At 32.1% G+C, this 12,169-nt stretch overlaps 1 protein-coding gene across 2 annotated transcripts; it reads right to left on the bottom strand.

The window, feature by feature from the left end:
- Positions 1–156: 156 nt before the first annotated feature.
- Positions 157–10,878, bottom strand: LOC135843188 (glycine receptor subunit alpha-3-like). 2 transcript variants are annotated; one of them, XM_065360977.1, is made up of 12 exons: positions 9,269–10,878; positions 8,323–8,400; positions 5,804–5,946; positions 5,553–5,703; positions 5,397–5,479; positions 4,255–4,398; positions 4,089–4,171; positions 3,842–3,976; positions 3,045–3,145; positions 2,216–2,376; positions 2,020–2,128; positions 157–1,935 (listed from the first exon to the last, which is right to left on the bottom strand). In XM_065360977.1, the coding sequence occupies exons 3-12, from the start codon at positions 5,908–5,910 to the stop codon at positions 1,741–1,743; spliced, it is 1,269 nt and encodes a 422-aa protein (XP_065217049.1). In that variant the 5' UTR covers positions 5,911–5,946; positions 8,323–8,400; positions 9,269–10,878; the 3' UTR covers positions 157–1,740. The 2 variants fall into 2 exon arrangements, with proteins under 2 accessions (XP_065217049.1, XP_065217048.1); XM_065360976.1 differs by lacking the exons at positions 8,323–8,400; positions 9,269–10,878 and adding an exon at positions 7,139–7,325.
- Positions 10,879–12,169: the final 1,291 nt, after the last annotated feature.

Below are 12,169 nucleotides of genomic sequence, written 5' to 3' on the forward strand. Positions count from 1 at the left end.
AGTTAGCAACTTTCAAATAAATTCAACTTTTATTTTTAATAATAAAATTTGAGTGGAAAATAAATAAAATTATTTCTATTCAAATTTAAGTCAGGCCCTGAGGCCCAGGATGCATCATTTTTTTTTTTTTTGAAAAAATAAATAATACGTTCAATATACGAGTAGGTACAGGTTTATTTATGCGCACTATTTTTGTACAAAATGCAGTTGATTTTATTTAGGTAACTATATTTTATTTTTGTGAAAAAATACAAATTATTACCTAGGTAATAAATTAGTAACAGAACTTCATTCAGTGACTGTGAGAAGGTTTATGATTTGTTTTTGTATCATCAGCAAGAAATTTATTTCACTCACATTTGACGATTTGATTACAAAATGATGAAAATAAAAAACAAGCCAGACAATGAGACAAAAAATCACGGCAGGTACTGATGAATAAAAATATATATGATATACCTATGTCCTATGTACAAGCATGTGGCATACTGGCATTCAAACTTCAAGGTGATTTTTCTATATCAACTTGAGTTTGAGTAGTTCTTGTTACTCTCAGAAAATGGTTGGAGATAGAGGGCAACAGAAAATAGGTACTGACTGATGCATCCATTCCATACCATGCAGTGGAGAACGCCGCCTTCACAATTTTTTAAAAACTAAGGGTTATTTTTGTAATCAAATCGTAATTTTGTTCAAAAAATCAAACAAATGAGATCAATAACATAAGGTAATATAAATTTAAGTAGTAATTTCAATGGTTCCATCAAAAGATTGCATTATAGGCCTACCTCTCTTTTTCACAAACTCTGTCATATAATTAGGATCCAGGTAATCCTTGTTCCCTAGATCCAGTTCGATCTGATCAAATTCACATCCAATCATGTCCCATAGAGGAAACCTTTTCAGATCTGACTAGTAAGTTCTGGAAAGTCTTGATCACACCAGAAAATATCCGATTTTATTTGATTAGATCTATTCAGATGTGGCTATATCTGATCATTTTCCCCTGGGATATCAATTAATATCCGAATATACAGTCGAGCAATGAGCATTGTCCAATTAATTAGTCAATTAAACACCACACAATGGGTATTTAGGTAGGTACATGCATACAGGGTGCCCAGAAGAAATATAGTGAAACCCTAAGAAAGTTTTTCATTAAAAATATAGGATGGCAACGTGAAATAGATGCATATGATTGGTGGAATGTTATCTCTCCAGTCCAACAACCAACCATGTGCTACCATTATTATCATTCACTGTGACCAACCGAAAAATGTAGCAGAAAACTTTTTTATGGGTTCATGATATTTCTGGGTACCCTGTAGGTAGGTAGGTAGGTAGGTAGGTAGGTAGGAAGGTAGGTAGGTAGGTAAGTAAGTAGATAGATTTCAATTTAAAAGTGCTATGAAAAAGCGCTTATGCAAAGTCTTGTCACTATGATTTAGCACAAAGGCCTACAGAAATAATTAAAATGAGTAATGATATCAAATCTATCAACAGTCAATACAAACAACTGTTGAAATAAAAAAAAATGACTTTTTAAACATAACAATAAAACATCACTTTACAAAATTCTTGTCAAAATTCCAAAAATTTACAGTCAAATTTCTTATGTTTTGATGAAATAAAATTATGTATTACTCGTAATTATACTTCTTCAAATTTGAAAAAAAAAATATTATAAAAAAATTTCAATTGCAAAATAATAAGTAGATAAGTAACATAACGTATAAATTATTAAATATATCGAAAGAATATGATCCAGTAAATTGCGTTCAATAATGTAAACAAGAATGGAAAAAATACTCTTGAAAAACGATCAATATTGAGAGCTTGATTACGTCTTTTGACCGCATTGAATTTTGGTGTTTTGCGTGAATGTTTTGGACAAGCAGCTGCAGCAGCTTGAGCTAACATCATGTGAGTTTCATTCTGCAATTATAAAATCAATAAAATGAAAAGTTGATTAAATATTACTCTTACATAGGTACAGATTTGATATTAATAGGTACAAACTGTAAATTCAAAAGCCTCTGGCTTAGGAGGTTCTGGAGGTTTAGGAGCATCAGCATCTCCCAATACAATATTCACCAGACAATATTCCATTAAGGCCATGAACACAAAACTATAAAACAAAGGTTACACATTAGACTCTCGACTCTTTATCTTCTTCTTTGTAACAAATTCAGATAGGTACTGAGGTAATTCTCACATGGTACATGCAGACATAAAAGCATCCACAGCTTTAATATAGGAAACTGGCGGCAATGCGGCCTGTGATTTAGCATGCTGAGTTGACAATGTTAGTAACGAAGTTACACCCAATGTTACACGAGCTGGAGCAGCTTCAGGTTTGATCCAAAATGATATCCACTATAAAAATGGAAACAAAAGCAAGATGGGAAGGGTTTACCAACAACTGTAAGGAGTAATATGGCAAAATGTGTATATAAGTCTATAAGGTTTGAGAAGTTCCTCTTTCACCAGCATCATTTTTCAAGGAAAATGTCGCTAAGTGGGATTAATAGCTTTTCTGAACGTAAAATTCCACTTTTCCAAGATTACACGCCAAAAGACTCAACGATGCACTTGAAATATGCCTTTATAATCATCTTTTCTTTTGAAACCTATTCTTTAAAATATGAAATACAGAACATTTGGTAGGTAATATTTAAAAATCAATAACTAACCAATTTTTGTCAAATAATTTGGTCCTCTTATACAGTATGGAAATTTTAGCTGTATTTTGTAAAACTGACCAGAGAAAAGAGATATAGGTGCTTATACCTATACAAACTATAATTCCAATCTTTTCATAATTTAATTAAATACTTAGGTAGTTTCCTATATCTCTCTATTGTTAGGTACTACAATAAGATGCGACTTAAATAAAAAGCTGAAATATTGTTTCAGAAGAATTTTGGCATTACACATTAAAGTTGGAAAAAATCCAAACTTCCAAGTTTATTCAACCAGAAACTAACTGAAACACTATTAAAAACAATGCATAAACATAGAATAGACATGGAAACAAAACTTACTGACATTATAACAATCAAACACGTTGGAATGTATGTGTGGAATACATAATACCCCAGTCTTCTTTTTAAAACGAAAATCACTTCAAGACAGGTAAAATTGCCTTTTAACAATAATTAAAGAATGCATTAAAATTCTGGCCAAAAAGCTAGGTAAGGTGCACCGGGGCAAGTCAGAATGATTTTTCGCAATTTCAACTTTGACCAGCTGTTACTCCCCTTCTAATGAACCAAAATGGATCAAATTTATTATGTAGGTTCCCATAAGGGTTCTTAACCTATGGTAAAAATTTGAGCGCGATTGACACAGTAGCTTTCACTCAGTGGAATAAAATATAAACTGTCCTGACTTACCCCAATTGGGGGAAGTCAGAACAGGCTAAACTTTGCAGAGGTGTAGATCACAAACCGGGCGTCCTAGAAAAATTGCACAGAAACAAAATTGTAGAGAATTTAATTCTCTTTGAGATCACTCTCATCAGATTTTCACTAGGACGCACGGTTCGTCCGCTATATGCGAAAAACTAAGAAATAGAAAGTCTGTATTTTAGACCAAATTCAAAATAAGTTCAAAATAACAAAATACAATTGAACCAAAGACATCTAAAATGAAACTGAATCGCGAAAATTTTTATGCAGTGATGAAGTAGGGGTAGTACCCTCAAGTCACCTTGAGTGGCACTTCGCCAGATATAAACCTCTAGGCGCTAGAGCAAGTTTTCTAACTTACCCCGAATTCCAACTTCCCCCGGTGCACCTTACCTCATAATTTAAATCAAATAAGCACTAAAAAAAGTTACCCGTAGAATAAATTTGAGTGCAGTCAGCTGTGTAATTTTTTACAAGTTGTAATTGTGGTAATTCTATGCTCTGATCAACCACAAGTGGTACTTCAGGATCCCATTGAAAGATTAAATCATCTGTGGTGTGTGATACTATAAAATAAATAAAATTATAGGTAGGTACCTAGTTAATTTCTAATTTTTAATTAATTTACATTTGGTCCTTTAGGGAACCTATAATTAAATCATTGATTAAAAAACTTACAACTTTCCATCTGTAATTTACATTCTTGGGTGTCATGTGGATATATTATAAAATTCATTGCACAAGATAACTTCAGTGTTAACCTATCAAAAGGAAAAACTGTATAATTACACATTATATTCGCCTAAAAATTGATGTTACTGCTTTGAGAAAAGTTTCTGCTTACTTGACCATATACAATATAGTTTTATCTTTATATAACCACATATAATGATTAGGAATAGTCATTGTTTGAAATGTAACTGCTTTGGCATTTTTGAAAAAGGAATCTGGTCTCCACATTTCTTTCAACCAACCAACTTCTAATAATCTGAAATCAAAGGTAAAATTTGAAATTATGTATTATGAAAATGTAGGTAAGTGTTCTACAGCTGCTAAATCTACTAATTGTGTCAAGTAAATTGAGGCTATTTTTGAATATTTTTTCACTCAATCAGTTGTAAATAGGTACCTACATTTTTATTCAATCTATCTACTCTTCTCAATACTATTCAAAAACATCTCATCCGGAGACATCATCAGAGGCCATTAATGAAAAAGTCTGAGGGGTGTGGGGGAATTTCTGGATCCTTATTCTACTAGACCCATTTTTTCAACAATTCAGTTCAATTAATTTTCCCATTTTCATTCAAAATCTATTGGTTCTGTGATTGAAACGATTTTTTTCCTTGTTTGAGTTCTAATATGTACCTATGTAAGGTATACCTACCTACCTACCTATGATTGTTGGTGAGATTTCAGATCAGTTTTATCATTACCGAAGTGGTTTTGAAATTTGATTAAAATAATGGTGATGCAAGTTGAAATTTAGTTTGTCAAATATTTAGTGCTTAGATACTTATTTAAAAAAACAAACAAACAAACAAACAAACAAACATAAACAAAAAACAAAAACAAAACAAAATTTCAATAAGAAAGTTTAGGAACCCCTGACACAGCTGATACTGATTTCTGCGAAATATATTTCATCTACAACGGTTAAATTCAACATGCACACATTTGCAAAAAGGGAATAAAAATTGTCTCCTCGTCCTCGCCCCATTTCATATTATTTTGTTTAATTAATTCTAAACCTTTTACAAAACACTCGGTACCTATCTAATGATTTAAATGCTACACGACATTCAAACTAACATAAGTAGGTAGGTTTTTATCACTGGGAGGAGGAATAGGCAGGTACCTAACTGATTACACCCTGGAGAATAAAATTAGGTAGGTTTTCAACCTACCCTACACAATAGCTTCTCACTAAAACACGAGTACAAAGCAAATAAACCGAAGTGATTTTCAATTCATCGACATATTTACCGATACTCAGACGTCATATTTTCCGGTAACCTAAGACGATGGTCTTTCCAAGTTTGAGCAAAAAATATATCAGCAGCGTAAGTCTGAAAAAAAATGAAATTTCACAATGAAAAGCTGCCAACAAAGGATGTCTCGCGTCATTTAGCTTCTACATACCATAGAATTTTCATCTATCGAATCTAAACCCATGACAGTGACATGGAAAAACACGGTAGTAGCTTCTCCTCCTTTCTTAGGTGGTCGCATTTTATCGTATAGTTTAGCATTTTCAGGTAAAATATCCGAGAACACAAGTCCGTTGATGAAACTATACAGGTAGGTAATCGAGAAAAAAAACACGCCAATATAAGCCATTTTCGTCAAATTTACATTTTTTTTCTTTTTCTCGTGTGGGTAAATTTACTTACGAAAAATTCATACATAAAATTATACATATTTGAGCGCATTTCATCGATGACATTTCCAATATTATAAACGTTATTTCTGTATCGAAATTCATTTCGGTTGTCTCCATCTACCGCATTTGCAAATATGGTTTAAAATCAGCCATCTATAACACAAGCACGCGAAATATATTACTGTAGGTACCTTACCTATTCAAATCGTGAATAAAATACGCAAGTTGCAAGCATCTTTGTTTTTGTATCAAGCGCATTGTACTAACAAAGGGAGACATTATACAACCCATACAAAAATTTTCAGGTGCTAAAGTGCATTTTTGGATTTTTTGGTGAATTTTTGAAAAACTGGGTCCCTATACAATTCATTTTTTTTTTTTGCATTTTTTGGTTTGAAATCGTTCTCAATTGATTTGATGGGTTGAAAGTAAGGTATATATTCCAAATTTCAGCTTTCTAGATTAGGTACCTACTTTGGTAAAATTTTGATTTTTTTCTCATTTTTGCCCCAAATTTGATTTTTAAATTCACCAAAAATTGAAAAATGCACTCAAATGCCTGAAATATTGGCTGATGGTAAGTATATTTTTGCATGTTCTTTTGATGAGGGTATAGGTAAGTATCTACTTAGCGGAAAGTTTTTCCATTTTCTTTTCTTTAAGGTACTACCCATAAACCATAACGTCAAAAAAAGCAATAAATCGAATCATTTTCTAATTATTGGCAGTTATGTTGTATGTAGGGTATGATTGATGTATTCTCGAAATCGCAATTCAATTCTCGAATTTAAAATTTTTCAACCACGAGAATTTCGCGAAGTATGAAACAATACAATACATCTTCAATCAAAAACAGCAAAGGATACATTTCCAGTCATAAAAAATTCAATAGATTTATCGAACCAACTTCGCGAAAGTAATTTAACGAAGAGAACACGTGTTAAACTGAATTTGAGGATAATAAATCACATGGTACGTTAACTTCAACTCTAAATGAAAATTAAAAACGATTGCATAAAAAATGTTAAAATCATTTTTTTTCAATACATTCTTCGCGTATTTCTTCACTCAATCCTTCGTAGGTAGGTATGTACTTGATTAATAAAATAGCAACGAGCCACATTCATTGTCAAAGAAATCACACGTGAAATCCTATTAACGCATTATCCACTCGCACAAAGTGGCGTTAAAAAAAAAATGTCCATACAAAACCATCTTCTATAGGTACCTACACGATAATCTACAACTACAAAAAAAACCTACCTACTTAAGGAGATCGATGTATAAAAAATTCATTTGTTAATAAATCATTTGAACTCGTTAACATGAATAATTCATAACTCACCGCAATTAAAAATTAACTTGGTCCCTTTTCGGTAGGTGTAGGAAAAATTAGCATGTTAAAAATTCATAGAATGAAAAATTACTCGGAAAAGTTGTTTATAAACTGAACTTACCATATAACTGACATAATTATAACTGAGCTTATATAGCGAACCATCGTTTCTACAAGCGATGACTACGTAAATGAAAGAAAACTGCTGACGTTTCGAATCTAACGTGATTATTACAAAAGCGGGGAAGAAGACACTTGAAATCCCCAATATATTGTACGAGTATTTCAATCTTTTACAAGTTGAAAACCGTTTTTTTTTTTCTTGACCCCACTCTAAATTGTTCAAAAATTTTAGAACTTTTATGCGCGAATGCCTCGCTGTATACTTTTTTTTTCAATCGTTCATAATTTATAAAACTAGAATAAAATTATAAAAATTTATATATTTGAAATCACAGCTTTAAAAACTTGAACTTAAAATACAACAGAAGTCTTTTATGTAAAAAGAATTAACACCGTTAAAATCGTCATTTTTTTCATCGAGGGTAAAAAAAAAATAGTAATAAAAATTTACTTTAATTTTTTAAATTAGATCTGTAACCATTTATCGTCTCATCTAGATGCGAATTTAGACCAACATTAACATCAAAATTATCCAAATGCGAAGCTAGCAAGTTGAAAGTTGTAGCTAATACGACTTTTGAGCGGGGATTCGACGACGAATTTAAACAATATTTAAAACTTTTTAAATCGGGTAAGAAATGCACGATTTTTGGTATAGCTGTACCAACGGAAGAATGAGTGTAGCATAAATCCAGAGATTGGAGTTGAACGCATTTCGAAGCTAAATATATTAAATCCTCGGCGGTAATCAAGTTGCCAAATGTAGCTTTCGGTTGATGTAATGTTAGTTTAATTAAACTAGGGCAGTTTTCAGCGATGGTTTTTACTACTGTACTATTGACACCGTCGCATGCGCTTAGGTAAATTTTGGTGTAATTTTTCGAATGCGGTTGCTTGAATAGATTAGCGAAAGCTTTCGGACTAACGTTGTCCATTTTGGAAAACGTCAACGAAGTGAGGTATCTGAGTTTGGTCAGCAGCTGGATGCTGTGATCGGATATGTTGTAGAAGGATACGTTTCGAATGAGCAATTCGTTTAAGCGGCAGCATTTTGAGATGGCGTTAATTACTTGATCGTTTGAGCCGAGCTGCGGTTCCCAGACGTCTAGTTTGATCGTTTCCAGCGTTTGGTGGTTTTTCATTATCACCTGTAGGAAAAACATTTCCGTGATTAGAAAGTAGATGTGTATGTGTAGTTGGTACCGGTTTAAAAATTAATTGTACGTTATCAATAAATAATACGTGGAGAATTGAATGAAAGTTGAATTGATTCGCTAGCTTTTACTTAAAAATTTCAAAATGCTGAAAAATTCTTCTTTAAATTATAGGCAGTTGGTCTTTTATTTATTACCCTTACCTTCTGGCGATAAAATGGCATCAGATTCCCCCAATCTGATATTTTCCAAAAAAAAAAATAATAATAATATTTTCAATTTTCATTATTTTTATCATTTTTTTCATAATTTTGATGATTTAAAATTAAAAAATTGTTTATAGATTCAAATTGAGAAATGTTAATAAAAAAAAAAAAAAAAAAAAAACGCAAAAGGAGGGCTAATTGACATGACTCCAGGAAGCTCTGTCACCAAAAAAATACAAGAAATAAAAGAAAACAAAAGATGCAATAATCAAAAATAGGTATTTTAAATATTAAATTCTAGAAAAACCTTTTTTTTTTTTTTTTTTTTTATTTTAAGAAACTACAGCAATTTAACGAAGACAAAAAATTGAACTATGAAAACAAAATAGGTACATTCAAAAATTCTACAGGGCCTGGCAATTTTATTCATTTGATAATTCAAGCAGGCAGCTACCAACAGTTTTTTTTATTTTAAATTTCTATTTCGACTTTCACAAAGCATATTAACAACAGTCGAAGACCACGTCAAAAAAAAATTCATAATGTAGAAACACATATAGTGTCAAAAGTAAGTAATTCATCTCGCCAAAAATTACTATCAACTCGAACATTTTTCAAAATTAATTTTCATCTAGAAACAAGATAGGTTTACTAACCTCGTACAACGTAGCTTTGTTCATAATCAATCCTTGCAAATTGAGTACCTTGAGCTTGGCTTGATTTAATAAACCTTTTTCTTCGATCGATCTATGATAATAAGAATTTTTCAAAATTAAAGTATCCAAAGAATGGCCACGAATCTTGATACCGCCATTTTTAATAGTAGAATGGGAAATCCAAAGTAAACTGAGCTTGGCATTTTTTTCCAAAATAGTCGAAATTAAATCAGCGTTAACTTCGGAAGATATTCGTCCACATGGGAAAAAACACCCCGTACACGAATTAACCGTCAAAGAGGTTAAATTCGTACAAGCTGGTATCACTTTCAGAATATCATTAGTATCCAATCTGCGACTAATTGCTAAACGATGAATGTATTGGGCGTATTTCAGAATAACATCGATGGCCATATTCAGGGATAACTTGACGTCAAAATGTACATTACGATATAACGAATTATCTTGACTGATACGCTGCCATCTTTTGCACACTTTGGCAACATCATTCTGCAAACACGACTGCGGTACGAAGGAAAATACCTTCAGTACAATTTCTTCGGGTAGGTCATCGAATGCGGCCATTTTTTCATACCAAATATCTGTGAAAAAATTAAAACGCGTTTGTTATGACGAAAAAGATGTAAAAACCATTGAAAAAAAGGAAAAATCGATTAAAAGGTTACAAAAACGTTTGACAACGAGTTACTCTCCACCGCCGGTGTGATATAAATCAGAAATATTCAGCCAAATCAGATAACTAGCGAGTATAGCAGAGAGTTTCTAGATTGAACGTATCACGTTTGTGAATAATGACCCTTCAAAAAAAAACCCTCTCCTACGTATAACCATGAGAGTCCAACGATAACGATAAAAAGAAGTCGGTAGGATTTTACATTTTTTTTTTAGGTAAATTGGATACGCAAATGTACCTACATTTCTTACCTACACGTGTAATGTGTAGGTTCAAAAGAAAGCACTCCAAAAGTGTTATACTTAACGACAAGTTTCCGCGGATTGAAAATCCATTCAAAGGCATATTTGCCCTCGTCAATGGCTCATATCGGCGGGTATTTTTACGGGTAACTGCATTATCAAATTTTTCATCGATTCGGTCTACCTACCTATATCTAAACCTATGGAAAATGTAGCGTACATATAACAAACGTGAACAAATTACCAATATTACTAACTTACTATGGGTTTAGGTACTATAAGGCGATATTTTCAACACGAACGAGTTTTGAAAATACGAGTCCATCGATGCGACGTGAAATTCAATTAATGAAAAACTGCATACGAGAAAATCCAATCGATATTTTCACACATCTTTCCCCGAAGAGTTCATTTCGTCGTTGATTTTGGTTACTTCAGATTTTAAATTTAGGTACTAATAACATAATTTTCCGTTCGAATATGAAATACATACGAAAAATGTATTATATCGGTGAAGATAGCGATAATTTTGACTTGATAGGAGGAGGGAATATCACAGAGGTAGGTAATAATTTAATGAAATTGGCGGAAAATTACGAATTTCAAATACCTACACGTAAAATATTTCAAAACATTTTTTACACGCTAGACTCTTAATTCAATAACTTATTAAACAATAAAATTTAGAACTGAAAGATTTACAAAAATTTATTCATAACAGAAATTTTTTTAGAAATTGTTAAATCTTTGATAATTAATTTGGGAGTTTGTTGCATTTTGACTGTGCACAGTGTAAACAAAGTCGAGTATGTTTACAAAGACGATTGTTAACGTGACGTCATATTTTTCGAGTCAATAAAATTTTTTCAAAAAAGTTGAGTAACCATTCGAATTTTGAACTTTGAATACAATTTTAAAATAATCGAAATTGAATGTATCTATTTACGATAATTAAACCAACTTTTTCACTCCTCGAGATGGATCGTAAGGAATCCAAAAAGCAGGACAAAAAAGACTTTAGCAGACCATTTTTTCAAATAAATTTTTGTGTGAGGATACGGTACGAATATTTTAGATTTTTTAGTGTGCGTAGCACACTATTGGTTTCGCTTTGAGAAATGCAATTTCATTATACATGAATGTTCTCTTAAACTATCCAACCGTTTTTTGTACCTATTGGACACCATTTGAGAATCATTAAGGCGGAGGGAATAGATTATTTTTCATTCAATTCGGATGGGTAATTGCTGAGTAATTGCAATTTTAGTTCATTATTTTAATGCATTAAATCCTAAAAAAGGGAAAAGGGGACTTGCAAAACACCTGCCGCTCATTGTACCCTGCTATACCCCCAGTCTATTCCATCTCCGCTTTTCAAATCAGCTGTCTCATTGTACCCTGTTACACCCCTCATCTGTTAGCTGTATGTTCCAAGTGGGAGTGGTTTGGTGGGGCGTTTACCCAACAAATATATTCTTTTAATGCCCTAACCCACCATGTGACTCGTAGTCGAATGGTTAGGGCATGTAGGTAGGAATAGGAATTGTAGGGTCCCAGGTTCGAATCCCCATCAGGTAGGTAGGTAGGTATAGGTGACGGATTTTTCGTTGGAAATATTGGATAGGTAAATGCTGTGGAGTGAGTACGCTGGTGCAAAAAAAAAACGAATTTTGAACCCTGTAGCCCCCTCATTTTGATTTATAAAAACAAAGTTATGAAATATGATGATATCATTTTGCTAAATGAATTTTCATTTCACTTATTCAAATACTTTTTACTATACCTATAGCGCCGTAAGTACAGTAAAAATTACCTTGAGATGAGTAATTTTTACTTTTTATGATATAAAAATTACTTTAAAATGAGTAATTTTTACACAACTTGGTTAATGTAATTTTTATTATCATGCTTTAGTAAAAATTATTAAAACAAGATGATTTTTACTAATGTTATAGCAAAATTTAT

Source organism: Planococcus citri, chromosome 4, assembly GCF_950023065.1.
Source record: "Planococcus citri chromosome 4, ihPlaCitr1.1, whole genome shotgun sequence".
In the NCBI taxonomy this organism is placed as follows: Eukaryota; Metazoa; Arthropoda; class Insecta; order Hemiptera; family Pseudococcidae; genus Planococcus; species Planococcus citri.